The sequence below is a fragment of the Solanum stenotomum genome, chromosome 12 (genome assembly GCF_019186545.1).
Source record: "Solanum stenotomum isolate F172 chromosome 12, ASM1918654v1, whole genome shotgun sequence".
Taxonomy (NCBI): domain Eukaryota; kingdom Viridiplantae; phylum Streptophyta; class Magnoliopsida; order Solanales; family Solanaceae; genus Solanum; species Solanum stenotomum.
Genome location: NC_064293.1, coordinates 42,068,087 through 42,094,338, shown reverse-complemented (window position 1 = coordinate 42,094,338; position 26,252 = coordinate 42,068,087). Strand labels below are relative to the sequence as shown.

The following is a 26,252-nucleotide window of genomic DNA, read 5'->3' as shown; positions in this document are numbered from 1 at the left end:
GGTAACTAGCTATGAGAAGAAGTGGATGGACTAGGTGCTATGTATTGTTAGGTGATTAAAGTAATAATTCTCGTTTGTTATCAATGATAATGTTCATAGTTGTTACAAAAAAGTAATAATTAGACTTAGAAGTAAGTTTTCAAAAATTCTTAATTAGTTAAGTAATTTTAGAGAAAAATATTTTGTGTTTAAATGAATAAACATCTCAAAAAATATTTGATAATAAATTACTATGTTTAAGATCTTTTTAAAAAAAGAAGCCATATGAGTATCAAATTGTGAAAGAGAAAATCCTATTAAATTCATTTTATAATTAGTATTATTTAGAAAAAGAAAATATTTTTTATATTTCTATCAAAAGACTTTAATTAGATTTTATACTTTTATCAAGTTAAAATTTTAGGATGAAGAATAAAATCATACATACAAAGATTTAAGAGTTTTAATAACTAGAAATATGTTTTTTTTTTTTTTAAAAGAAAAAAGAGAGAGAGATGGGTTGTATCTAAATTTAACACAAATATACTAAACTAAATTAAATTTAATAAGAGATACAGCTGGATAAATATAAATTTCAATAAAGAATTGACATTATAAAAAGGAGAAAGAGAGTTTAGTATTCCAAAAAGCCTGGCTAGACAGAACTTTAGACAGTAGTCTTGTAAAACCCTCAAGATTCAAGAAATCTCAAGAAACCTCTCAGTGATCAGTGCCAACCGGTACTTCTTGTGAAACGGATCACTAATTTCTTCTCATCTAATTCTTTCTTAATGCCGCCTAAGGTAGAGAAGCTTCCAATGGATGTCGTCGAACTCGATAGTAGCGACGACGAGGGCACCGGCGTTCCCGTCGTCGGAATGGCAAAACCAGAAATTAATCACGGTGGTAACTCACTGAGTAAATCACCGGTAATAGAAAATCCCAACGCCGTTGTACCACCGGATTCTAATTACAGGCCACTGGATTCTCGAAGTTTCTGGAAAGCTGGCAATTTTGAAGTTGGTCGTATCAAATCAACTGCTATACACGGTTCATCTCTCATCTTTTTTTTCGCAATTCAGAATTTAATTTTACTTGCAACATGAGTTAAGAGTTACGTTGGTTGGTTACCTGTAGGTGAATTGGAACATGCGCGTGTTCATCCCAAATTTCTGCATTCCAATGCTACTTCTCATAAATGGGCGTTTGGAGGTAAATTTTATGGTTGAGTAGGGTTTATCAGGTTAAGGTCAATCGCTTTTTGTTGTATTTGTTGCAAGGTTGTATTCATGTTACTTCCAATGTTGTCTTTTGTTGGTTGTACTTATTTTATAATCAGAACTATTTTCTATCTATCTTAATGTGATTGTTTAAGAAAGCCTCTTCTATCTATCTTAATGAGATTGTTAAAGAAAACCTGCATGACACTTATTGTAAGCCGAAGCAAGTACCTTTACTTAAGAACATAGAAACTAACCCGAGGATTCTTTCGATGTTGTCTAAAAATTATTGTGTGCTGTACATTTACATGTGGCACTTTGATCTACTATATTATTTTTGGTTGATAGAAGAGCATAGTGCCAATCTTATCAGTCGTAGTCTTATGGTGATGGGAGATAGTTAATTAATAAGTACATATCCGTGTGAATCCATTCTGCTCTTACTATTGCATGACCACTGATATTTTAAATGTCATTGCAGCAATAGCTGAGCTTTTGGATAATGCTGTTGATGAGGTATATTTTACTGTAATGTTGATTATTCTGTTATATTATGTTTTACGAGGTGGAAATAGAAGTTCAGTATTTCATGTATAATGTATAGATTCTACTTGAAATCTGGTATCTGTTGAATTACAGCTTGTCACCCATATGTCTTTGAGAGTTCTGCTATATTTTGTTGTCCAACACTGTCTTCTTGATAGTTTGAAAGTAATGCAATAGAAGAACTTTTGCAGGACGAACAAAGCTCAATGATTCAGTTAAAGCACATTTTCTTCTTGGTGTATTTTGGAGCAAACATAAATTACCCTTTTTAAAGATAGTTGGACGGTTCCTTGAGTTTACTTAACCATATAGTGTCCTTGATATGGGGATGTATACTGGGTTTCCCCTGTTTGCCAATAGCATCCTCATAAAAAAAGTTAGTTGTGATACTACCTAGGATTTAGTCATATTTGGATTGGCATTTGGTGAGAAAATAGCTTTTAATTGTTCTTACGGACATTATATTTTTTATTTGATTGGTCTTAAAGAGATGTTCACAGTTGGATTGGTGGAAATCACTACTTGTAAGAGAACCATTCTCTTTATATTTCTATTATTATTGTCATTTGACTTCCTGTTGTCTAAGTGGACCGTGGCCCTCGGATGTTGTTGTGGATACATTTCTTTTGTTACTTTTCAGAGATTAAAAATCCGCAGAGGTTTTGCAATTAGAGTATGGTTCTTGTGTCTATGTTTCTTTGCAGAGATAGACATATGAGGTATCACAATCATATTTTCAGCCAAGAGCTTGTTGGTCTCCATAGGGAAGTTTGATTGGGTTTTGTAAATTTTGTTACTAACAACTTTCTAATTTACCATGGCATCAAGTAATTAGAACAAGAAGGGTACAGATTTACCCTTCTTTCTCTCCCCCTTGTTTTCTATTAAGTAGGAAATGGAAGATCCGTTTTGGTTAGAATTTTAGGTCAGATGCCGGTTTGTTTTGGATACCTTCACAACTTTATTGACTTTCTAACCTTCAGTGTGTTTCATTTCCTCCTTTGCCATTTTGATAGAAATTCAATTTTTTAGAGACTTAAATGTCTTAACAATAATTCTCACTAACCTTTGGTTTCTTCAATTATACTTTCTAATTCTCAAGGTCATTGCGTTTGGCTCCCAACGTTTTGGTAATTGCAGTTGTAAATATTTTTTTCTCTCATTCTTTTTTGTTCTAGCAAGGTCAGAATAAATTTAATTGGTATTTGGATGGATAAGGTTTCACTCACAATAAGTGCATTCTCTTTGATTGTTGTTTCGAACACAACATCATCAAGTTGAGAGTGCCTTATATTGGTGTCTAATGTGCCAGAGAGTACTGAGGCACATTTTTTTTTGACAAGGAAGAGCTGTGAGACACATTCTATATGTACTGTATTACTGTTTTGCAACAAAGTAGGGACTGCAATTGTTATTATTCTAAGGAATCACTTGCTATTCCCTCTTCAATTTATACTTTTTGGTCTTGAAGCGGGCCTTGAATTTATGGTTTATCTGAGTAAAGAAAAGCACTACAACATTCTTATGTTGATTTTTTTTAATAAATATGAGTGTAACTATCCTCCATTCTTCTAGACTAGAGATCTCTTCAATTTTTTTCTTCACAAGTTCTCCTCTTATTTTAGACCTACAATAGAAATTGTTATGTTGGTTCTACCTAAATTGCTTGTTGGTTGAATTTAGGGTATAAATGCCTAGATCTCTTGATGTGTTTTCTTCTTCATTATGACATGCAGACAACTTAGCTGATAAATTGTGCTCTTTCAACCTGAACCCATCACATCTTTCTATATATAGTTCTCTGGGGAAGTTTCCTTTTACTTATACTTATATGCTGACAAACTCATATCATCTCATTGAAGCCAGCCCATCCATCCATCCTTCAACATTGAAGGTCTTATGATTTATATGGATGAAATCTTTCTCCCCCATGCCTTCTTGTAAAAAGAAAAATCTGTCTCTGCTGCTTGCACTGGTAGATTCTGTGCTTTCACTTTCATGTAATATCTTGTTAAGAAATTTATATATTGTGAATAAAAATCAAGATTTTATGTTGAAACTAATCTCTCTTGCACTTACATAAGTTTTCTTTTGTCTAATGGCAATTTTTCTCTGTCCATATCTGCATGCTAGATAAGTAGTGGTGCAACATTCGTGAAAGTTGACAGAATCTCTAACCCAAGGGACAACTCTCCTGCATTGCTCTTCCAGGGTGTGGTATTGCTGTTACTTAACCTTCATCACTATAATACTATACTGTTTACCTTGTTTCAATTGCCGTAACATGTACTATATCATATTGAGCAGATGATGGGGGTGGTATGGATCCAGACCGCCTTCGCAAATGCATGAGCCTGGGTTATTCTTCTAAAACATCAAACTCAACAATTGGACAATGTAAGCATCTTCCTAGAGTTACAAATAATTGGGTCTGGCGTACTAATTTGTGTTACTGCCATAATCATTTTTTTGCACTCATTGCTGTTTGGGTTAGGTTTTGAGGCATTTTATGCTACTTGACTTTTCCTTTTGATGAATAAGCTACTTGAATATTTTTTAAAGCTATTTTTTTACCTGGATTTTAGATGGTAATGGATTCAAGACGAGTACCATGCGGTTAGGCGCTGATGTAATTGTCTTCAGCCGTTCATCTCGTTCAGGGTATCTTCTCTTCCCACCTCTCTGTCTACATATATCTATCTATCAATCTATCTTGAGAATAGGGCCAAGGTCACGTACATCCTTACTCCACTTGTTGGATTACACTGGGTATATTGTTGTTGTATATATAGCATCTTTAACATACCAATGACAAGACCTTAGATAGGAGGTTATGAAGGCCGCATATTAGTGTAGATGGTTAATAGGTAGTTGAGTGTTGTCTCGCTTTCCCCCGGAATAGCGTGGTGATAGTTTGGTATACTCTACCAGTTTCCTGTTCATACCAGTTGTAGTAGCATCTTTCTCGTAGTTGTCTGTCCTATGATTTTTGATGCTACTTGTTATTTCCTGTACTTCAGTTATCACATTGTTTGGTTATTTTTATTACTCCTTGTTTTCTAAATACTATGTTATGCTTTCCTTATTATTTGCTATGCCCTCTTTACTTCTGTATTTTCCTTTTTTAACTACTTTTATGTGCGTTACTCGTGCTGAGAGTCTTTTGGGATCAACCGCTCTACATCTATGAGGTAGGGATAAGGTTTGTGTACACTTTACCCTTCCTAGACCCTACTTATGAGATTACATTGGGTATGTTGTTGTTGTTGTGTTATATATATATATATATATATATTAGTTATGGAACCTTAGGTCCTTCAAGAAATCACATTGGTTTCTTTATGAGTTGTTTTGTGAATTACCAACTCTAAAGGTTTATATTATTTCCCTTGAAGAAAACATAGCTTATTATATAATTTAATTACAAACAAAATCCCCCGTAATGAACACCAAACCACTCACCTTTCAAATTCTTATATTAGTAAACATGTAAACCGAACTAAGATATTCGAGGCAAAGGAAGTGACGTCTCTTATGACTTTGGTGGTTAAAATGCCAGTTTTCCTTAGAACAACATTTGTAATATCTCTGATGACAGGGTGCCTTCCAATTTCCATAGAGAACTATGTTCTTGTGTAGTTTCTCTATTTACTGGTATGCTTCTTGTTTACGTGATGGATTGGGGGTGGGGGTGGGGGGTGTTCCCCCAACATCAATACACTGCTTACTTTATTGAAAAAATTACAACGTCTCAGATATCATTGTAAAATACCTAATTTCATATACAAAAGAGTTATCTTTGGTATTTCTTTTTTATGCTTGATTTGTTGAAAACTGAAAATAAGATTATTTTCATTTTTAGTTATCTGTTAATACTTTCATTATTGTATGTCAGATATAAAACTAGTGATGTCAATTATAACCTGGATCTTACAAGTACCGAATTGACACATTAGGTATTTACTATAGCTTCTTTAAGCTGTGCACATCAGTTGGAAGAAGAGTGCACGTTCTATTTAATCGGTATTGCACAAGTTGTTTCTTGCTAGCCCATCGGTCTTGTGTTTTTCTTGGCACTCTTTGTTTTTAGAGTATATTGGTTATGTGCAGTGAAGTATATCGTTTGAACTCTGAAAATCACATTTGTCAAAGCACTATTCAGGTTATCAAGTGCTTCACATTCGGGAACAAGGCCTCTTTTTACAACTTTCTCATGACTGTCAAGTTTGTCAATAGTTCATTTCCTTCTTTCGTTTTATTTCAGTGTACTTCTTTCAAACAAAAATCTGTGTGACTACTTTTATTTTTAGAAGCGCTTGAACAAGCTTATCATTATCATTATTCTCTTGGATAATAGTGGTGCTCGGGGGAATTTGTGCACACCTTGACTAATCCACTGGGTATTTGCTTTTGTTAACCAGTACAACTATTGAGTCACTCTGCCCATCGAAACTAAGGCAAATAAGAATTCACCTAGGTGTTGGTTCTGTTGGGATTTGAACCTTGGTTTTCAAGATGGTTACTCCAATTTTTTGATCGCTAGGCAACTCTAGAGTGGAGCAGGCTTATATTTGAACAGATATTAATTCTTGTATAGAATGAATCCGAATGAGTTGGAGAAAAATAAAAGAGGAAGGAGCGACCCAGAAGTTTATTAACGGGGGTTTGTTTGCAATGTGCTGCTTGATATGTAACAACATGCTATTTCTGAAGTAAACTGCTCACTGGTGTGACCAAACAATTAGTTATGTTGCTAGAATTGATGTTGTGCTTGAGAATGTTATGAATTTTGATATTTTCTGCACTTTTATGGTCTAGCCGAGCAACTCAAAGTGTTGGGCTTCTGTCCTATACATTTCTTCGGAGAACAGGGCAAGATGATGTGATTGTTCCAATGGTAAAAAGTCTTTACATTCTGTTGAAAATTGTAATATTTGGCACTTGAAGTGTGTAATGTATTTCTAAACATGAACATCTATTCTCAGTTTTTCTTTTTTTAATTGAAAATGAATGCAGATTGATTATGATATCTCCGACCATTGGGCTGAAGCAATAGTATATGGCTCTCAAGATGATTGGTCAACTAACTTGAAAACAATCCTAGAGTGGTCCCCCTTTGCAACAAAGATGGATCTTCTGCAACAGGTTGGTTGGATAATTGGTACATATACTTTAAAGTCACATTTTTATATCATAAATTTATTTTGTATGAATTGTCGTTTCTAGGAAGTTACTTTTATAGATTAATTCTTTGTTGCAGACTCTGAGCTTTGATGTGTTATCTGAGTTTCTTGTTTTTGTTATGAGAACATGCTATGGTCATAATATAACAAACAAATATTAAAATATCCATTAAAATATCCATGTATATTAACTCATGAAGCATACCAAGCTCAAATCTGCTAAACTTTGAGCGAACATGTACTTCCTCTAGCTCAAATTTGGTATGCACATGTTTGAGATGACATGGTTTTAAAGTTAGAGTTGACAAATTGTATGTTGCTTCCTGTTAAATTGGGTACATGTGTAACCTACTAGTTACTTCAGGATTTTTAAGGATGGAGGAGAAAAGAGTTGAACAGAAAATTGTAAAATGGAGCACATTTAACTTTCATCATTATGTAAAGCATATTAAAATTTCACTTCCAATTGGAGCTGAGATAACTTTCTAGATTATGCAATAAGTATTCAACTTTTATTCTAGGTCACCTTGCTTTGTTTAGGAAACAACCTCTCTAGCCCTCAAAGGTAGGGATAAGGTTTGTGTACAGCCCGCCCTCCCAGACGCCACTTGTGGGAACACACTGGGTATGTTGTTGGGCTATATTGTGGACATTTGGCAAGGTGGTACTATCTACATATTTAGTATGTTAGGCATATCAAAAATATGATAAGTGATTTTGCAATTAGGAAAAAGATAACAAGTATCATCAGTGTTCTCTTCACAGAAGGGACACCTGCTACATAATTGCATTCGTCTTCTCTGAATAGCTGATCAAGTGAGGCATGCTTCCTTAAACACAAGCCACGAAAAACAAGAAACCTTCAAGGGGTGCTTTGTTGTGCAAAATCTTCTTCCAAGGTCAACGGTCGGTGTCGGAAGAAGTCAGTGACATTTAGCAAGAATTAACAAAGAATATTTCACCTGTATCATACCTTCATATAATAGAATCATCCTTGTGTTGATCCAGGATGATGGTGCTAAGGGACTGTAATGTAAAACAAAATCTTGCTGTTTCCCAATCATTTAAATTCTTTCTTAGAAATAGATTCCATCTTTGGGCATCAGAAGAATCAGCTATAGAATAGATTCCACCTGCAATTATTGTTACCAGAATTATATTTATTTGTTATTACTGAATGCTCCATCTTTTCTCTTATATGTTCTCCAGTTTGATGATATAAAATCACATGGAACTAAGATTATTGTCTTCAACCTATGGCTAAACGATGAAGGCATTTATGAACTGAACTTTGATGACGATGATGAGGTATGCCTATTTCTTGAAAACATTTGGCTCAACTTTCAGACTCCTGTGAAGCACAAACCTTAGGTTAGTTTGTCTATAGCTGCCCTTAAGGCTTGTTTGGTACAAGGAATAACTAATCCCAGGATTAATTTCAGGATGAGTTTTTCCCATGTTTGGTTGGGAAAAATAGCGGGATAATTTATCCCGGGATTGTAGTTTTTTTTTTGTTTCCCATTGAGGGTGGGATAGCAATCCTAGAATAACTTGTTCCCTAACCAAACGAGCCCTTAATCCTGATATTGGAGAAGAAGGTGATAAGAAGGTTTCGATCAACAAATGGTTTTTGATGATCCTGTCCATGTCAAATGCTCTTATAATGGAGGAAACTCATTGTTCTTTTTGTTTGTTTGTTTGAAGAAGGTAATAGTTTCATATATAAAATGGTAACAGTAAGCTGCATAAATTGTGAAGTAACCCCTTATAAAATGGTAACAGTAAGCTGCATAAATTGTGAAGTAACCCCTTAAATTTACAAGACTATAAAAATGAAAAGGATGTAGCATACACAGATTCTAATGTAATCTAAGAGATCATAAATAGACTCTACATCTTCTATATTTCATGTTTACACCAAAAGTAGTACAAAATCCATAATTTCCTTCATATGATAAACAACTAAATGTCATCTCCATTGGGGTATAATTTTACTTCATTCCTCTAACCTTAGGATCGTTGGTAGGGGTATTAGAAGAAATAGTCCATGTATTATGTATGGTATTATTTAATACATGGTATTATAGGATGTATTACTAATACCTTCCATTTGGAGGTATTAGTAATACATAGGATTTAATATCATGGGGTAAGTTTATGTAAAGACAAAAATATCCCTCTAATCATTTTAATTATTTTGTTTATTTTTTTGATTTATGTTATATATTTGTACTAGTTAATTCATTTAAATAAATTAGCTTACAAATTATTTAGATAGTGTTGTTGTTACTAAATAAATTTAATACAAATCAATACAATTTTTGAAATGTGAGTTGTTTAATATTTTACTAATTAGAAAGGCAAATATATCATCACATAACGTTTGTGATATTAATTGAATGTATTATTTGTTGATATATATATATATATATATATACATGGTTTTCTAATTATTTGTATTTTGAACAATTTATAAAATTTCATACATATTAAAAGTACAACTTGCAATTTTTATGTGTAAATGTAGATTTATTCAATTTTACTATAGTTTACCGTCTTTTCGATTTTAAAAGTAGATGGTATATCTTTTTTAAATTGAAAATTGACATTTCGTGAGTGATCAATTTATTAAGATGACAATTATTTATCCTCAAATAATTCAAGTGAAAACATAGCAAACATGACAACAAAATTGTTCTTCCTCTATAGCTAATTAGAAGGCCATAGAAAAATAAAAAAATAATATTGTCTGATAGTTATCTACCTTGACCCAATTACATAATAATTCAAGGGTTTAATTGGAAAGAAGCTTTTTATTGAGTTTTAATCCAAACACAATGTTAGGTGAGAAACAATGAACCAAACACTTGATAAAAATAAATCCCGCATTACTAATCCCTGCATTACTAATCCATGCGTTATTAATCTTTGTACCAAACGACCCCTTAAAGATAATTCCTCTTATATTATTGTTTGGTATTGTGTTATATTTTTGGAATCACAGGTTATGCTCTCAATGCTCTTTGAACATTTCCTCCTTTTTCTGCTTCATCCTTCTCTTGCTTATTTAAAGGATGCCTTATTCTTTCTTTTGTTGGTCATGTAGGACATAACGTTGAGAGATGAAGCTAATCTTGGAAATACATCAAAAACAAACAAGAGAGGGCGTGAACTGCAATCCCATATTTCCTACCGCTTTCGATACTCTCTAAGAGTAACCAATTATTTTTTACTTAATTTCTATAATCATCCCTGCCGATTATTTTGCTAATGTATTCTAATGCTTCCTTATATCTCTTATCAGGCATACGCATCCATATTATACCTCAAAAAATTTACAAATTTCAGTATCATACTAAGAGGGAAGCCTGTTGAGCAGTATAGTATTCTTGATGAGTTGAAGCTCTCAAAAGTAATCACTTACAGGCCACAACTTGCCGGAACATCAAAGGAGGTACATAATGATATGGGTTCTTGATTTTCCTGCTTAGAGGGCTGTATGTTCAAATTAAACTAGAAGTCCAACTTTAGATTGTAAACTGTCTATTGATTCAAATGTTCACAATGAGAACAAAACCGCGGTTTTACCATCATAGTATTAATAAGTTCTCCTCATATATGATTTTCTGTGTGTGGGTACTTACTAATTGCAAATCGGTTGTTGGGCTAGTGGCTATATTTGCTTATCATCTAAATTTGTGGATTCAAACAGCTTTTCTGCTGCAGATCTTGGTTGAAACAAGTCTTGGCTTCGTCAAGGATACTCCATCATCAGTTTGTGGATTCAATGTTTACCACAAAAATCGCCTCATCAGGGTATGCGATGTTGTGACTGGAGAAAAATGTTATATGCAATATTTTCTTGTTCATCTTAGCTGAAGATGTTAACAAAAAGCTTATCTGATTAGGTCTGGTTTAATCCCTCCCCCCTCCCAACAGAAAAGACAGAAAAAGAAAAGAGGAAACATTTGAATAGGACCTTGAACCTCTGACTTAAGTTTGGTATTTATGCGGGCATGTAGGGGCATCCAAACATTGCAGTTGGCCTGAACTTAGGATCTTGCTGGACTAGAGATTACTTAATAAAAAATTTTTTCTAAGTAACTTGAAATTGCCAATTGCTGATTATGTTCTTCTGGGTTTTCTTAGCCATTCTGGAAAGTTACTGCAGATGGTTCTTCCAAAGGAAATGGTGTTGTTGGTATGTATTTTAAGTATTCAGACCCACTTTTACCATATGGTATGACGATGATGTACTCAATTGCTCTTGACTCAGGTGTTCTGGAAGCAAATTTCATAGAACCTGCACATGACAAGCAAGATTTTGAACGATCTTCTCTGTTTTTCAAGTTGGAGACTAAACTAAAGCAAATGGTGATGGATTACTGGTATGTTCTGTGCTGTAATTTCAGATATTTAACGGAGTTCATCATCTTTTTGTTTGTTTAGTTGTAGGTCATATGTTCAATTCCTTTTTGATTAAACAGAACCGATGCCGCAGTTAAATCTTCATTCAAAACCCTTTGTGGTGGTGGTGGTGGGGGGGGTGTTTCATTTGGTAGAGTGCATTTTCATTTGTTTAGAAATTATGCAATGCATGTTGTTTTTAATACACCAAACTAAACACTGCATAAGAAATAATCTCAGCATTACTAATACACCATATTCAACACTATTTTTATACACCCTACCTAACGACCCCTTAAGCCCCCCCCCCCTTTTTTTTTTTCTTTTTTCCCTGGATGAAATGGATGTTGTGGAATAGAGGCTCTGCTTGTACTTTGTTTGCATTTTAAGTTTTTAGTACAACATAAATCCACTAAGCTTTAACAGGTCAATATAATTTCTAATACAGTGCATAACTGCATATATATATATACTGCAAAATGTGAAATAGCGAATACTGAAACATGTATTTGACCTCACTTCTGACTTCAGATGGTTCTGATTCATTTTATTGGCTAATATCCAATAGGCTCATGCTGAGAATTTTAAAAAGTAAAACTAATGGAGATCTAGTAATGCTGTGTATTTCTTTAGAATTCATTCATAGTCAAATCCTGCTTGAAGTCATGAGGGCTTAAAGTGCATGTGGCCAGTCATGATTGTCATTGCTCCCATCCAAGATTAAGGCCTCTCCCACTCTTGCTTACTGAGAACAAAATTTAAATTTCCATCAGATGAACAGTGGGTGGGCTGGAGGATGTGGAGTTTATACTTAATTTTTCTAGCTTCTGGTAGCCTTAGCTGTACTTTTCTACTCCTCTCCGTCTCCACCTACCTATTAGGCTACTACACCTCTGAAATTTACTTCCCAAATTGCTATGTTTCATCACGGTATTCTGTTACTGTTAGCCATTAAAATAGTGGTACTTCTCAACTTGTGATATAGGCATGTTTCTTGTGATCGTAATACAGGAAAGGTCATTGTCACTTGATAGGATTGAAGCCTCTTGAACCGCATTTGCAAAACCTTTTGAGAGAATCTTTTGTTCCACCTCAAGTTCAAGTGGCTAATGCTCAAACACCGTCGCCAACAAACTTTCAAACAGTTACAGATCTTGCAGCTCATCCCAGGCCACATTTTCGTTCTGCACAGAGTGGCAACAGTGGAAGAACCAACTGCAACATGGAATTGCCAGCTGTACAGCCTATGACAGGGAATGCAATTGTAGGACCTGGTTCTTTCTTTTCTCGGTGTTTGTTTGATTCACTTTTTTGTTTATGGTGCTTTTACATAGTTGAGAAGTTAATGTTACTATATTCATGTTCCTAATGATATTAAATGTCTAATGAATTAGTGTCAATTTATTAGAGTACATACATAAATGGCGTTGACTGTTTCATCTCTTTGTTGGTATATCTGCAGGGGTCTGTTAAAAAAGATGCACAAATATCCAGTTCAAGTTGCATGTCAATTGATCAGATTTGTGAAGAAAATATCCAACTCTTTAGGAGGTACATGTTTTTTAAAGCTCTCTTTAAGATACAGCCGCACGACATACATTTTGCCTTGCAGGATTGATCAATCATGATGGATTTATACACTTGAGAGTCATTTGAGAGGTGGGACTGTATCCCCTTAGATTGGATTGTTAATAACGGGAATATATCCATCCATTTTGTATATCAATTAGGGACTTTGTAGGCCAAATTGAAATATCTGTCCTACATATGCTATGCTGGAACTCGCAGATGAAATCTTAGTACAAAAATGACCTTTAGACAATATTGAGCAATTTCACAGATTTGTTACCCAAAGGTTACTGCAACAACATACCTAGTGTAATCCCACAAGTGGGTCTGAAGAGGGTAGAGTGTACGCAGGACTTGCCTCTACTTCCACGAGGTTGTTTTTGGAAGACCCTCGGCTCAAGTAATGCAAATTAAAGAAATATGAAAAAGAACGTACAGAAGTAAAGAAGACATAAGAAATAATAGAGAAAACATTATCTAACATGTAGAAGAAAAAAACAGTAATAACAACAAAATAATGTGATACTCGAAGCACAAGAAACAATAGGTAGTAGTAGAAATGAAACTACGGGTATACTGCTAATACTACTTATATGAAAGGAGAAACATGTACTGGTTTACCAAACTACCAACATGCCTATCCGGAAAGCGAGACAATGCTTCACTACCTACTAACATTCTATCCTAACTCTCCTATCTAAGGTCTTTTCCTCAGTAAACTGAAGATGCACTATGTCTTGTCTAATCACCTCTTCCCAATACTTCTTCTGTCTACCTCTTAACTCTCATACCAGTGCCAACCTCTCACACCTCCTCATGGGGCATCTGTACATCTTTTCTTCACATGCCCGAATCATCTCAACCTCGCTTCTTCATTTTGTCCATGGAGGGCACTCCCACCTTGTCCTAGATATCTTCATTCCTAATCTTATATCTCCTAGAATGCTCACATATCCATCTCACTGTCATGATTTCCGCCACTCTTATCTTCTGAACATGAGTTCTTAACTAGCCAACACTCCACCTTGTACAACATAGTATGCCTAACTACTACTCTGTTGAACTTACATTTAAGTTTTAGTGGTACATTCTTGTCACACAGGACTCCGGAGACGAGCCTCCATTTGTCCACCCTGCGCCTATACGATGTGAGACATTATCGTCGATCTCCCATTTCCTTGATTAAAGACCCAGATACTTGAAGCTCTCTCTCTTTTGCTACCTAGGACTCTCCTAAGTATGCATTGTAATTGTTGTCGTGTTCTCTGTGGCTTGTTTGCTCTTGTTGTGTTACTAATCTTTTATTTTTCTTTTTAAGAATTACATTCTTCTGTTGTGTCTTCTTCTTCTTTTTGTTAGTCCTTTCGGGCTTATCTTCTAGTTCTCTCGTCTACTCATTCTTGCAGTCGACATGTCAAAACCCAAAAACTGTAAGGTGTGACCTGGGTTGACTTACCAGGCGAGCCCTGCACCTGATGCTAAGACAAAGTAAACAATTATAACCACTAAATATAACATAACAGAATATGAACTATCTTTATCCCACTCAGCCAGTATTGTCAAACCTGGTCAGAGAACACATTGCAGGAGCTGCACATGGTTAGATGTAATGCAAAAAGTCGAATTTTTTTTCTCCTTCATTAGAATTGAAGAGAAGCCTTCGACGTGCTGAGTGGCAGAAAAATCAATGGTTGTAGCGGCACAAAGTGTCTTTTCTAGCAATCAATGAAGCCGGAATGGGTCGTGGAAGACTTAAGTTGAATCCCAATAGAGGCAGAAAATGGCAGGTGATTCTTCTCTTATGTCTTAAGCCTTGGTGGACAGTTACCCGCACTTGTGTTGGTATAAGGAAGCAGGTCACCGTTGAATTAGTTGAGGTGCGCGTATGGTGGCCTGGACACCACATCTATTTTTTTAAAAAGTGTTGCAGTGTACAACTGAATTTCAGGGGAAAAGATTCTGCAGAATTCATGCTACTGTTTCCTCTCGAGTTTGTTGATCAATGGATGAGTGACAACCACCACATGCTACTTCTTGTGGGATGGGCCTTCCAATACGAGTACATGATTAATGTTTTTAGCCTTCTCTTGAATTTGGTTTTGCACTAAAATTTGCCTTGGGAGATTAAACGATATAAACTTCTCAGCCTTTATCTCTCTTACATCTCTTATATTAGCCTAAAATTTCAGGCAGCGTCGATGCAGTGTCTGGACTAATCCTTGTTTCCAGTTTCCTTCTCTATTTTGTATCTTCCAGCTTTTGGCCTCCTTTAGCAACTAAAACTGATTGGCTCTGCAGTTGGTAACATTTTGAATCTTTGTTCCACAGGTGTGAATCATTCATCCAGAGAGAAACCGAGTTGAAACGTACAGTATGTAGCACTTCCATGAGGAGCATGTGTTTGATACTTTTAACTTTTCTTTTAAGTTATGCTTTTGAAATTATGCGTTCTTATATCTGACATAATTGACACAGATAGAGGAGCTGGAGAAAGAGTTAGAGGATACTAAAAAGAAATCTTCCGAGCTTTCTTTGCGTCTGGAAAGTCAGAAAAAGCTTAAACTTTTGAAACAACTTGGACAGAAAGCATAGCAAAGGATCTTATCCTCTTGTGAATTGTATGCATTCAGCTGGACCTTGACGAATTGATAACCATAGGCCTCTCAATGCCTCTTCCAGGAAATCCTCAATTTCATCTCTTGGTTTCCTTCCCCCCTTCTTTTGTTGAATTTTATACATGGGGTTTTACTTAACTTATCCCGCACTCCCTTTTGAATTTTACACAGCAAATTCTATAGGCTCACAAGTCCCCTGAATTATTGTACTATTTAGTTTCATTTGTATGATGATTTCAGTTTATGCTGCCCTACCCTCACCCCCTGAAAAAGGATGAAGTAATTAGCATCAACACAAGCGCATTAGATTGGTTTGTGTTTCTTCAATTACACATTTTTTTCATTTAAAGGAAAACTGAAAAACCTTCTCCCCTCTAAGCTAGGTTCATTAAAAAAAGAAAAGAAAAAGAATAATCCTTTTCTTGATGAATAAAGTTCTACGCTTTGGAGCATGTGAAGTAAAGGTGGAAGAGAATGCTTCTCAGGTCAGCAAGTTCTTTTGTATTGGTGACTATAGCACGCTGGTACAGAGTCATTCTGATCAAATAACCTTTGTTAGTTTCGTTTTGTTTGCTAGCTTAGCAGCATGTCCCGTACCTTCCNCCCCCCCCCCCCCCCCCCCCCCATTTACCAAGATTTGCTGTATGACAAGCTTTTCCAAAACTGCGACAACAAATCTCCAGTTGTTCTCTTCCACGAGTTTGCAATTAGGGTGATCTTTTTTCTACACAGAATGGTTTAACAACTGACCTCCAGACGTGATTCTCTTCTGTGCTTGCTAAAGCTACGTTTTCTATGTGCTTAGATTTCTTGTACTAACAATATATTCCACTGGGAACTTTCCGTATCTTGTCATTCCTTGTGCACCAAAATTATGCAACTAGTTTATTGATATTCTGGCACACATCTGAAGTTGGGTATGCTTAGGCATGGTAGCTTTACCATAGTATTGATACAGATTGTGTCCAAGGCACGTCTTCAGATTATCGGAAAATCCCTAATTCTTATTACGTTGTCCTGTAGACATTCTTTTTAGATATACACTTAGAGTGATAAACCAAGTACCTGATAGCTGCATTGAGCTAACGGTCAGTCTTGGAGAAATGTCCAGGACAGGAACAAATAATACGATATACTATGATATGCCGATGATGCATAGCTCTGCCGTGTTTGGCTGCATTTGACAGGAGAAGTTGCTGATAATCCTTTTATGGTTCTCCCATCATTTTTATTTTCTACTAACAACCATCCTTTAGAAAATTCGTAACATAGTTTGTTCTCCTCTTCAATTGGTACTCTATCCCCTTCCGTGAGCCAATGATGATAAAGGGAAAGATGTAAAACAAGTGAGCCACATCGAATGAATGTTTTGTACTAATATAAGAAAATATGTTCTAACAATTGATGCATGGTGAATTATGAGACACTTTTCTTGATAGCAACCACTATTCTTCACCATACTTATTCATACCCAATTATCTTATACACTAATACCATCTCCATCCAAGAAAACAACAGGAACTTCTTTCAATTGACACAATAAAAAAAAAACCTATTCAAGTTTAAACATCATCAACAACAATGTAATCTCATAGTGGAGTATGGAAAGATAAGATATACGGCATGTTAAACTTACCCTTGCCTTTGCCTTTTGTGGGAATAAATAGAGAAACTGTTTTTCATGGGTCCTCCATTCAAAAATGTTGTAAGTAGAGAAGAATTATATGCACAAAACAGTCAAATTGGAAAGAGTATTTGGGTATTCTTTTGGAAGAAGAGTGACACAAAAGAAAGGCACTAAAAAAGAGATTTTTGGTAATTAATGAAAGAGTAGGGATAAGAAGTAATTTCTTTCTTATATTATGTGATTTGCCTAATTTTTCCAATAGAAAATTTGTGTGATAGTTATAGCAATTTATTACAAGATTTGTAAGATGGTAAGATCATAACTTCTCAACCCAGTTTGACTGGGCCAGAATGTAGAAGCGGGTTGACCCGGGAAAAAAAATCATGCCGTAGTCAAACGTTGCAACTCAGTTCTTCATTGAAGTTAAGAAGGGTAGAACACTTTCCTCCTGTGAGTCACTGATCAGCAAGAAGAAGAAGATGAGGAAACGCGATTTAGCTATTCTGATGCTATCTGCTTTCGCTATTTTCTTCTCTCTTCAGGTAAAATTCATTTCTCTATTCAACCCCATTTTCATACTGCTAGAAAAATCTCCGATCTTCAAAAACCCTAGCGTCTTTGATATCACTTTCCCTAATTGAAAAAAATCATACTTTAAACTTATTTCATTGTCTATTGGCGGTTAATTCCAGCACGAAGGTGACTTATCGTTCAAGGAGGCATGGTATCATCTTTTCGAAGAGTATCCCATCAAATACGAGGCTGAGCGTCTTCCTCCCCCAATTGTCGCCGATCTCAACGGTGATGGAAAGAAAGAGGTCCTTGTCGCCACTCATGATGCCAAAATTCAGGTAATTTTCTACATTACAATCCCATTGGAGCAGATACGGATCAAGAATTTACTGTCAGTGGGTGGGTTCCGACTGGTGCATTTACATACCCGTATATAATACGTAGACAATTTGGTTTGGTTAATTAGATAGAAAGGGCTGAGCTGAAACCTACTATGCTTTGTGGCTACCTACTTTTCCACTTAAATGATGTAGAAGAGTACTGCTGACATTTGAATAGAAGGAACTAGGAGAGTAGAGGTTCTTGTACTCTGACCCACGGGAAAAATCTGCGACTGCACTGATGAATTAGTCTTAATCTGCCCTTGCATTAGGTCTTTGATTTATTCTTTGTGCCTGGACCGTATGCTAGACTTAACAATTACTGAGCAGCATTTTTTGGCATGGAGTAGACTTCTTAATCAATTTTTGGATGGAGCTTAATCTAATTTTTTTGCTGAAAAGTTTCTTGTCTGTCGTTTGGTTTCTTATCATATGGCATATGGGTATTGGCTAGGTTTTGGAACCACATTCTAGGCGTGTTGATGAAGGTTTCAGTGAAGCACGTTTGCTCGCGGAGGTGTCCCTCTTGCCTGACAAAATTCGTATTGTCTCAGGAAGACGAGCGGTGGCGATGGCCACTGGTGTGATAGATAGGAACTATAATCACAGGGAGCCTCGGAAACAGGTCCTAGTTGTTGTTACCTCAGGTTGGTCTGTGATGTGTTTCGATCACAATCTCAAAAAGCTATGGGAGGTCAACTTGCAGGTGTTTTTATGCATGTAGATTCTCACATTTTGACTTACAGTGACCTCTGATATACTTTGTGATAAGCTGATGTTCTATTCGTTCTTCCTGGTTAATTCATTCAGGAAGATTTTCCACATAATGCTCATCACAGGGAGATAGCAATTTCCATAAGTAATTATACTGTAAAGCACGGAGATTCAGGCTTGGTGATTGTTGGCGGACGGATGGAAATGCAGCCTCATGTATGTAATTAGCCTATATGTTTTCTAGAAGTGATCAACCCTGTAAGAATGTAATTTTGAATACAACTTAAGGTAGTATATACAAAGAAAAAATCTCAGAAGGAAATACAGCTTTATATGATTCAATGACACATGTAGCATTTGCTAGCTAGTCTCTTACCCCTTCTGTAGTTTTTCTTTGAGTAAGTAAAACATCATGGAGCTAAATTTCTCTTAAGTTACATCCTTTCCCTTTTCAGATGCATATTGATCCATTTGAAGAGATTGAAATGGCTGAGAAAAGTGCAGAGCAGCATAGAAGAAGTGCTGCTGAGAAGGAGGTAAACATTCATGCCGTTTTCTATACACATTTCTTCTTGCTCGTCTTACAGTCACTATTATGTATAACATGCCATGCTTTATTTTTGTTCCCAAATCATCACAGAAACATAATAACATTGTATCAATCATGTTGTTATTTGGAGAAGAAAGAAATAGAATACGGAATATGTGCTCTTCGCTTGCATATTAAGGTCGAGAAGAGATGTAAAATAAAAACTTAAGTGTCGTGGCTTTCACTCAAGGAGTCTGACTTGAAAATGACTTATATCAGTTCTTGTCGTCTAAGCCTGTAAAATGACTATCCCTTTCGTATTTCCGATTTCGCCCTTTCAAATTTCTGGTCTGATCAAATAAGACAAGTAGTTATCTCTCTTTGTCAAATTAAATATCACAGAGAATTATTGTAGATACTTTCACTAGTCCACATAACCCTGCTTCTCATTGAAATACTAATAGCTCTCTCCATGTGCAAAAAGTCTGAGCTTGGACCTTATTCTTCGCCACTTCTTATGATTTTGTATTAAGGTCCTTGGTGAATTGTTTTTTTAAAAAAAAAAAAACTGGTAACTTTGTATTCCTCAACATTAAGGGTATGTTGGCCACCTCCAAATATTTACATTTACTGAAAGTAATTACAGAAGTCATATAAAGTCCACTAACTGAACTTCCTCTTCTATATATTGCTCTTTACACCAAAAACATAAAGAAGTGATAAGCTTCTACTTGATCTTTCGTATTTTACATTCTTTGCCTTCAAAAATTCTTTCATTTCTTTTCTTCCAAATGTTCCACCAAATGCAGGCAGGTATTATTTCCACCATATCCTTTGACTCTTGCTTTCTTCCCTTCTAATCCAACAACTTAGAAGGTCTCCAGTATGTTCTGGCAAAGATCAGTTCACCTTAGCCATATTGATAAATTATGCCCACACTCATGTTGTCACTCTACAATGAAATAAAGTGATTGTTTGTCTCTAAGGCCTCCTTACATAATGAGCACCTTGAAGCAATGCAAATTCCCCTTTTTTGTAATGCCTCATGAGTCAGACGGGCTCTCCTGGGTCCTGGCTACTTGTCAGGTGAAGCACTTCACCTTTGTTGGTACCACACTCTTCCAAATAGATATCCAGGGTCCTTGGTGAAGTACTTATAAACATGCGATTTTTAAGATGATAGTGCTCATGAATTGTGATTCACATGTGTTAGTGTACCTCCATATAATTTAGGAGAATGGAGAAATTACAATCAATATGCCTGTTATTCCCTATATTTTTGTGTGTGGAGTTTTTGTTTGTTGGAGAAGGGAATGCTGAAAATGAAGTGTCAGTTCCTTTGTGAGAGGTTGTTTATATTCAGTTTTATTGTTATCTTCTTTTCATGAATTTTATTGTTTCTTTATATATATATATACATACACACTTATGGTAACAAGGTATTCCTAGCCATCCTTTTTATGTAGTTCTAAAATTTGACATACTTGTTTAACCCAGGCGTCTGAGAATTCAGGAGTTGTGGATTTACACCATTTTGCCCTTTATGCACTTGCTGGTCGGACCGGCCAACTACGTTGGAGCAGGAAGATAGAGGTTTCCCACTAACTCTCCGTCCCATAATTCTGTTTCATGTTGTGTTTTTTTTCCGAAGGAATAAAGATCATTTTAGTAGTGTCCCTTATTTTCCTTTTGTGATTTGTTGTTTTCCGTTAGTTCTAGAATACCTTTCAGGTCTGATATTTGGTTAAGTGTGTATATACTAGAGTTATCTGTACCATAGTCCAATGCTATAGTTTGTAATTGCATCATTGCTGGTCTGCTATTTGTTGAAAAAGGGCATCATTGAGTTAATGTCAATTTGGAATTGAATATCTTGTCAGAGCTAGCTAGATTGTTTGCGAAAATCTTACACATGCTGATACAACTTGAATTTACTGGTTTTTTTTAGCTTAGAGTTTGTGATGTGAACTTGGTCAGTTTGGGTATGACTAAACTTGAGAGAAGATTTTAAGATATTTAATCTATTAATGATCTTCCATTTCCTTTTTTTCCTCCTGATATTGCAGAATATTCAATCGCCATCTTCTGATGAATCTCTTTTGATTCCACAACATAATTACAAACTTGATGCTCATGCTTTGAACAGTCGTCATCCTGGGGAGGTATGGCAACATACTAGCTCGATTTTGAATGCCTTAATTGCCTAACAATGTGAAGCCAGTTTCTATAGAAAGTTCAGAACTTAGAACTTTCAAGGACCAACAAATGTTATCTACTATTTCTGCTTGCTTGTTGAACACTGTTTTATTCAACTCAATAAACATATTCATCTCTAAGCTAACTTGAATTGTTTGCAATACTAGTTCGAATGTCGGGAATTTAGAGAATCTATTCTTGGAGTTATGCCACATAACTGGGTGAGTATGTCATCTTATTGTTCCATTCTGCTAGTCATTGCGACGTATGTTGGTCGTTCTGTTAATTAATATGGCATGTTCTTTTGGACCAGGATCGGCGAGAAGACACCAGATTAAAGTTGGCACACTTCAGGCGACACAAAAGGAAGGCGGTTAAGAAACTACCTGGGAAGTCCATTACTTACCCTTTCCAGAAGCCTGAGGAAAAGCATCCTCCTGGGAAGGACACTACCAAAAGAATCTCAAATGCTATAGGAAAGGCAGTAAATTATGCAAAATCGGCAAAACCCAAAAAGGTGATGGTTTACTGTTATTTTAGTTCTCTTCGCTCTCACCTTTTTTCTCCAGAATGTCTTGTATTGTATGTCGCTTTTGGCATGTAGAGATAGTCAGTAGAGGTGAGATTATACAAAAACTGGATTAAGCACTTCTAGGCCAGGTAGTGGTTGCTAAAGATTGAGCGAGAGAGCTCTAAAATCTGGAAAGGAAATTCTGAAACAAAACTGTGTTTCTACTAGCCCTCTAAAATTGTAACCTACTTTCCTTGTATGCTTCTATTATTATAATAAAATGATTGTGGTTCAGAAATGAACAATTAAATCCGGATCTTCATCTCCATTTAGACTGTAACATCTTTTCCAAGGTTATACAATATTGCTCACTAAAACAGTGCCTGTTTTGTGAAGAAACTGTATTTCTATGGAACCATCTAATGGAGCAACTGTTTCTAGCTGGCAATTGATTAGAAGTTAGAATCATTCATAGATAATAAGCTAGACTTAATTGGGTAAAATTGAGAATATTTTGACTATACTGCGTTCCTCAATACATATCAGCACTCGATCACATTATCCATTCTCAGCTTTTTCTTTTGTGCAGCCTTCGCCCTATATACCTACTATTACCAATTATACCCATCTTTGGTGGGTCCCTAATGTTGTCGTGGCTCATGAGAAGGAAGGGATTGAAGCTGTTCATATAGCAACAGGACGTACTGTGTGCAAGGTATGAACTGCGGCACATCACATATCTGACGTCGTGTACTATGGTGATTCAAGTATTGCTGTGTATATGTACAACATTCTGGTTGATAAAAGTTCTTGATTGCATTGTCTGAGTAAACGGGATCTCGGATAGTAGCTGTCTAATAATTGCTAAGCATACTGCAATATCTTATTTTTCCATAGAATATGCAAAATATCATGAACACCTAGAAAAGATTTTTACACTTTCTTATACCAGAAGATTCTTTACGAGGGAACTCAAGATCCTTTTCACCCTCCATCTTCTTGTCTATTAGCTCATGTCTAATGTGAAGTCATGATTTCACCAGCTTCACCTCCTAGAAGGCGGGCTTCATGCAGATATTAATGGCGATGGAGTGTTGGACCATGTCCAGGTAACATACAACTTTTGATGTGTCACGTTCTTCTTTCTCCATTTCCAATTGAAATGATTGTTTCAATTCAAGGTGTGAATTATGGTCATGTTTGTCAAGCATTTTCTTGAAGTTACTTTCTTCTTTTTCAGATTGAAATGAACTATATTGTCCGAGTATCAATTATCAAAGTTGGGCTTTAATATAGAGTACTGGATAATCTCTATTAGCTTTGGTATAAGAGCCTTTGCTTAAATGTGAATAAACATGGAATCATGGATAATGAATCTTAGAATAAAGTAGCAAATAGATGCTCCATCAACAGGAAAAACATGTGAAATGCTAGATAAAAACATGCATAAGATGGATGAAGTTACAAAAAATCTTGGGGACCCCAAATAACAACATAAAATTGCACTCGGGAATTAAGCTTTATAGCACAGAGGTTTATAGAGGAAGAGTATAAAATATGCGTGGAGGATGAGATAATTTTGTAGAACATTCTTTTCCTCTTGAACTTATCAGCCTTTATGAATGATGTGTATATATTATGCTTGATCGCAAAAAAGAATAAAAATGAGTGAACGATACATATATGAGGATACTGGATGTTAAAACTGAAAGTGAAAAGTATGAATCAATATTAGGAGAGAAACCAATCTTTCCCATATTTCAGAGACCAAAGAACTAGCAGACTAGAATGCAATATAAAGTATTTTGACTCTACATGAATGTTGAAGGAAAAAAATTGGTGGCTCAGTAGAACTGTTGTTCTAATAAATCAATCAGCATTCTAATACGAGCACTTTTTTTACATGAACAAGCATGTTGGTCTAAAGGCAAAAGCATGTCCTTTCTTTTCTAATTTTGCTCTTTTGCAGGTTGTGGGGGCCAATGGTGCTGAACAGACTGTTGTTAGTGGATCAATGGAGGTGCTGCGTCCCTGTTGGGCTGTTGCCACCTCTGGTGTTCCAGTGCGAGAACAGCTTTTCAATGCTTCTATTTGTCGTCATTCTCCTTTTAACTTATTCCAGGCTGGTGAATTCTCCAGAGGATTTGGTCACACTTTTGATGCAAGTTCACTGGAGGTAGCAACGCCTATCCTCATCCCCAGAAATGATGGCCATCGACATCGTAAGGGAAGCCATGGAGATGTTGTATTCTTGACAAATCGTGGCGAGGTATTCTCTTAACTTAGGAACAAGAGTTTAGTTTTAACTTTTAACAGTAACACACAATTGTTTCTTCAGAATGAATAGTTTGAATCCTGAAAAAATGAGTTCTCATGCCATGGACATGCTTAATTTCTTGTCTTCTCTATGATGTTTGGGCATTCATTTTTATACAATAATTGACTGCTGATTACTTGTACTCTTTTCAGGTAACATCGTATTCACCGGGCTTGCATGGACATGGTGCTCTGTGGAATTGGCAGGTATTGACGGGTGCCACATGGTCAAACCTTCAATCGCCAGCGGGGATGATGGAAGCTGGTAAAGTAGTCCCAACCCTGAAGGCATTTTCTCTACGGGTGCATGACAGTCAAGAATTGATCCTTGCAGCAGGAGACCAGGAAGCTGTAATATTATCTCCTGGAGGGAGTGTGTTGACTACTATTGACCTCCCTGCACCTCCCACTCATGCTTTGGTGTCCGAAGACTTCTCAAATGATGGATTAACTGATCTTATCCTTGTCACATCAAGTGGAGTTTATGGTTTCGTTCAAACTAGGCAACCTGGTGCACTCTTCTTTAGCACACTGGTTGGCTGCCTTATAATTGTAATGGGAGTGCTCTTTGTCTCACAGTATCTAAATTCTACAAAGGGAAAACCTAGAGCATCTTCTGGTCAGTGGTGACGAGTGAGACATGCTGAGAGTTTTATAGGGTGGCGTAAGCTATGAGATCCCTGACTTCATGCAGAAAACGAACAACCGCAATGGGATTTCAGCCATACGCATTGGGGAAGGGCTTTGGTTCGGCCGAAGGGACTGCTTGCAGAGAAAAAGATTGGAACACTGTAAACTTTTAGAGAGCTCTTTTTGTTCTTAGTCCTTATTCTCCTATAGGTTTGAGTTGTATATTACTGCAACACTTGTTACGTATAAACTATGCCTATTTGGGGTTAGATTAAGGTAACTTTTTCTGTCAACATTTCATCCTTGATGTCGTTTTTCACTTATCTCCAAATGTTACAAGGACGATTCTCTGGGTGCACTATAAACATCTTGCTCAAATATATGCATTTTTGTACTCATCTACTGTTTCATAGCTACATCTTCCCCGTGTCTAGGTTGATTGGTAGCAATATAAAACGAAATGTCGTCTGTAAACAGACTCCAGTGTGGCATGTATTATTAATTTCTGTCCAATCTAAAAGGAAAGACGATTCAATTCTTTTCTGATTAAATATTTCAAAACATATATTGTTCTCTCGAGAAAATGTCATAAATAGTCTTTTAACTATAGGAGTAGGTCTAAAATGGTCTCTTAGCTATACTTTTGTCGGGTTTAGTCCTTCAACTATTTAAAAATTTATCAGATTTGGTCTCTTAACTATACATTTATCGATTTTAGATCTACTTCTGTAGTTACTAGAAAAAAAATTATTACCCGCAGGAATCGTTCTGTGCTTGTTTTAGTTGCCCTAGATAAGTGTTAGAACAGAGTTGTAACCTTGGAAGGTTAGAACTTTGGTATATTTTGTTCTATCTCATCAATTTCGCAACAATTGTAATGTTACAGTACTAATTAAACAAAAAATAATTTTATAAAGAATAAACCATATTTTGCATAAACTCCCTCCACATTTCACAAAGACCTACCTTGCTTAAAACAATACACATTAGATTATCTTGGTGTAGACGTTAGACAATATTTACAACAAGACCTACCTTAAAATTCCATGTCAAACTAGATTCGTTTTCCTTCTGGGTCGAGCTCGTCGCACTGGGCTTGCCTAATGCGGGTTACCTCTCTTATGTAATTTGCGAGCTATTGCATACGAACGGGGTTTTACCCTATGCTCATCCCAGAGGATAGCGACTGCGGGTTTTTCTTCTATAAATTAAAAAAAAAATAAAAAAAAAATAGATTCATTTTCTTGCTACTAACATTTATATACAGTTAAACGTCCTTCTATAATAATGTCGATTGTCAAAAAGTTTACCAAGAGA

General features: G+C 35.9%; 2 protein-coding genes across 2 annotated transcripts; both read left to right on the top strand.

Annotated features, from left to right (window-relative positions):
• The first annotated feature begins 640 nt into the window (after window positions 1–640).
• On the top strand, window positions 641–15,818 carry LOC125849539 (protein MICRORCHIDIA 2-like). Its single transcript, XM_049529627.1, has 18 exons — window positions 641–1,029; window positions 1,117–1,191; window positions 1,681–1,715; window positions 3,879–3,957; window positions 4,053–4,142; window positions 4,331–4,406; window positions 6,564–6,642; window positions 6,762–6,890; window positions 8,138–8,236; window positions 10,035–10,142; window positions 10,233–10,382; window positions 10,655–10,744; window positions 11,078–11,129; window positions 11,205–11,316; window positions 12,347–12,599; window positions 12,798–12,886; window positions 15,233–15,275; window positions 15,380–15,818. Exons 1-18 carry the CDS (start codon window positions 771–773, stop codon window positions 15,494–15,496), a joined length of 1,935 nt encoding a protein of 644 aa, XP_049385584.1. The 5' UTR covers window positions 641–770; the 3' UTR covers window positions 15,497–15,818.
• Window positions 15,819–17,410: 1,592 nt separating this feature from the next.
• On the top strand, window positions 17,411–25,313 carry LOC125849537 (uncharacterized). The gene is made up of 13 exons (XM_049529624.1): window positions 17,411–17,688; window positions 17,839–17,997; window positions 18,494–18,745; window positions 18,850–18,969; window positions 19,209–19,289; window positions 20,780–20,875; window positions 21,349–21,444; window positions 21,646–21,699; window positions 21,792–21,995; window positions 22,579–22,704; window positions 23,033–23,098; window positions 23,959–24,258; window positions 24,459–25,313. Exons 1-13 carry the CDS (start codon window positions 17,626–17,628, stop codon window positions 24,933–24,935), a joined length of 2,094 nt encoding a protein of 697 aa, XP_049385581.1. The 5' UTR covers window positions 17,411–17,625; the 3' UTR covers window positions 24,936–25,313.
• The last annotated feature ends 939 nt before the right edge of the window (window positions 25,314–26,252 follow it).

Excerpts from the sequence above, each read along its gene's own strand:
- LOC125849537 (XM_049529624.1), top strand. The coding sequence starts at position 17,626 with ATGAGGAAACGCGATTTAGCTATTCTGATGCTATCTGCTTTCGCTATT. Across the intron at positions 18,970-19,208 it reads GGATGGAAATGCAGCCTCAT|ATGCATATTGATCCATTTGA; the intron begins GTATGTAATTAG and ends TTCCCTTTTCAG. Across the intron at positions 22,705-23,032 it reads CAGGACGTACTGTGTGCAAG|CTTCACCTCCTAGAAGGCGG; the intron begins GTATGAACTGCG and ends TGATTTCACCAG.
- LOC125849539 (XM_049529627.1), top strand. The coding sequence starts at position 771 with ATGCCGCCTAAGGTAGAGAAGCTTCCAATGGATGTCGTCGAACTCGAT. Across the intron at positions 1,192-1,680 it reads TCATAAATGGGCGTTTGGAG|CAATAGCTGAGCTTTTGGAT; the intron begins GTAAATTTTATG and ends ATGTCATTGCAG. Across the intron at positions 8,237-10,034 it reads ACTTTGATGACGATGATGAG|GACATAACGTTGAGAGATGA; the intron begins GTATGCCTATTT and ends TTGGTCATGTAG.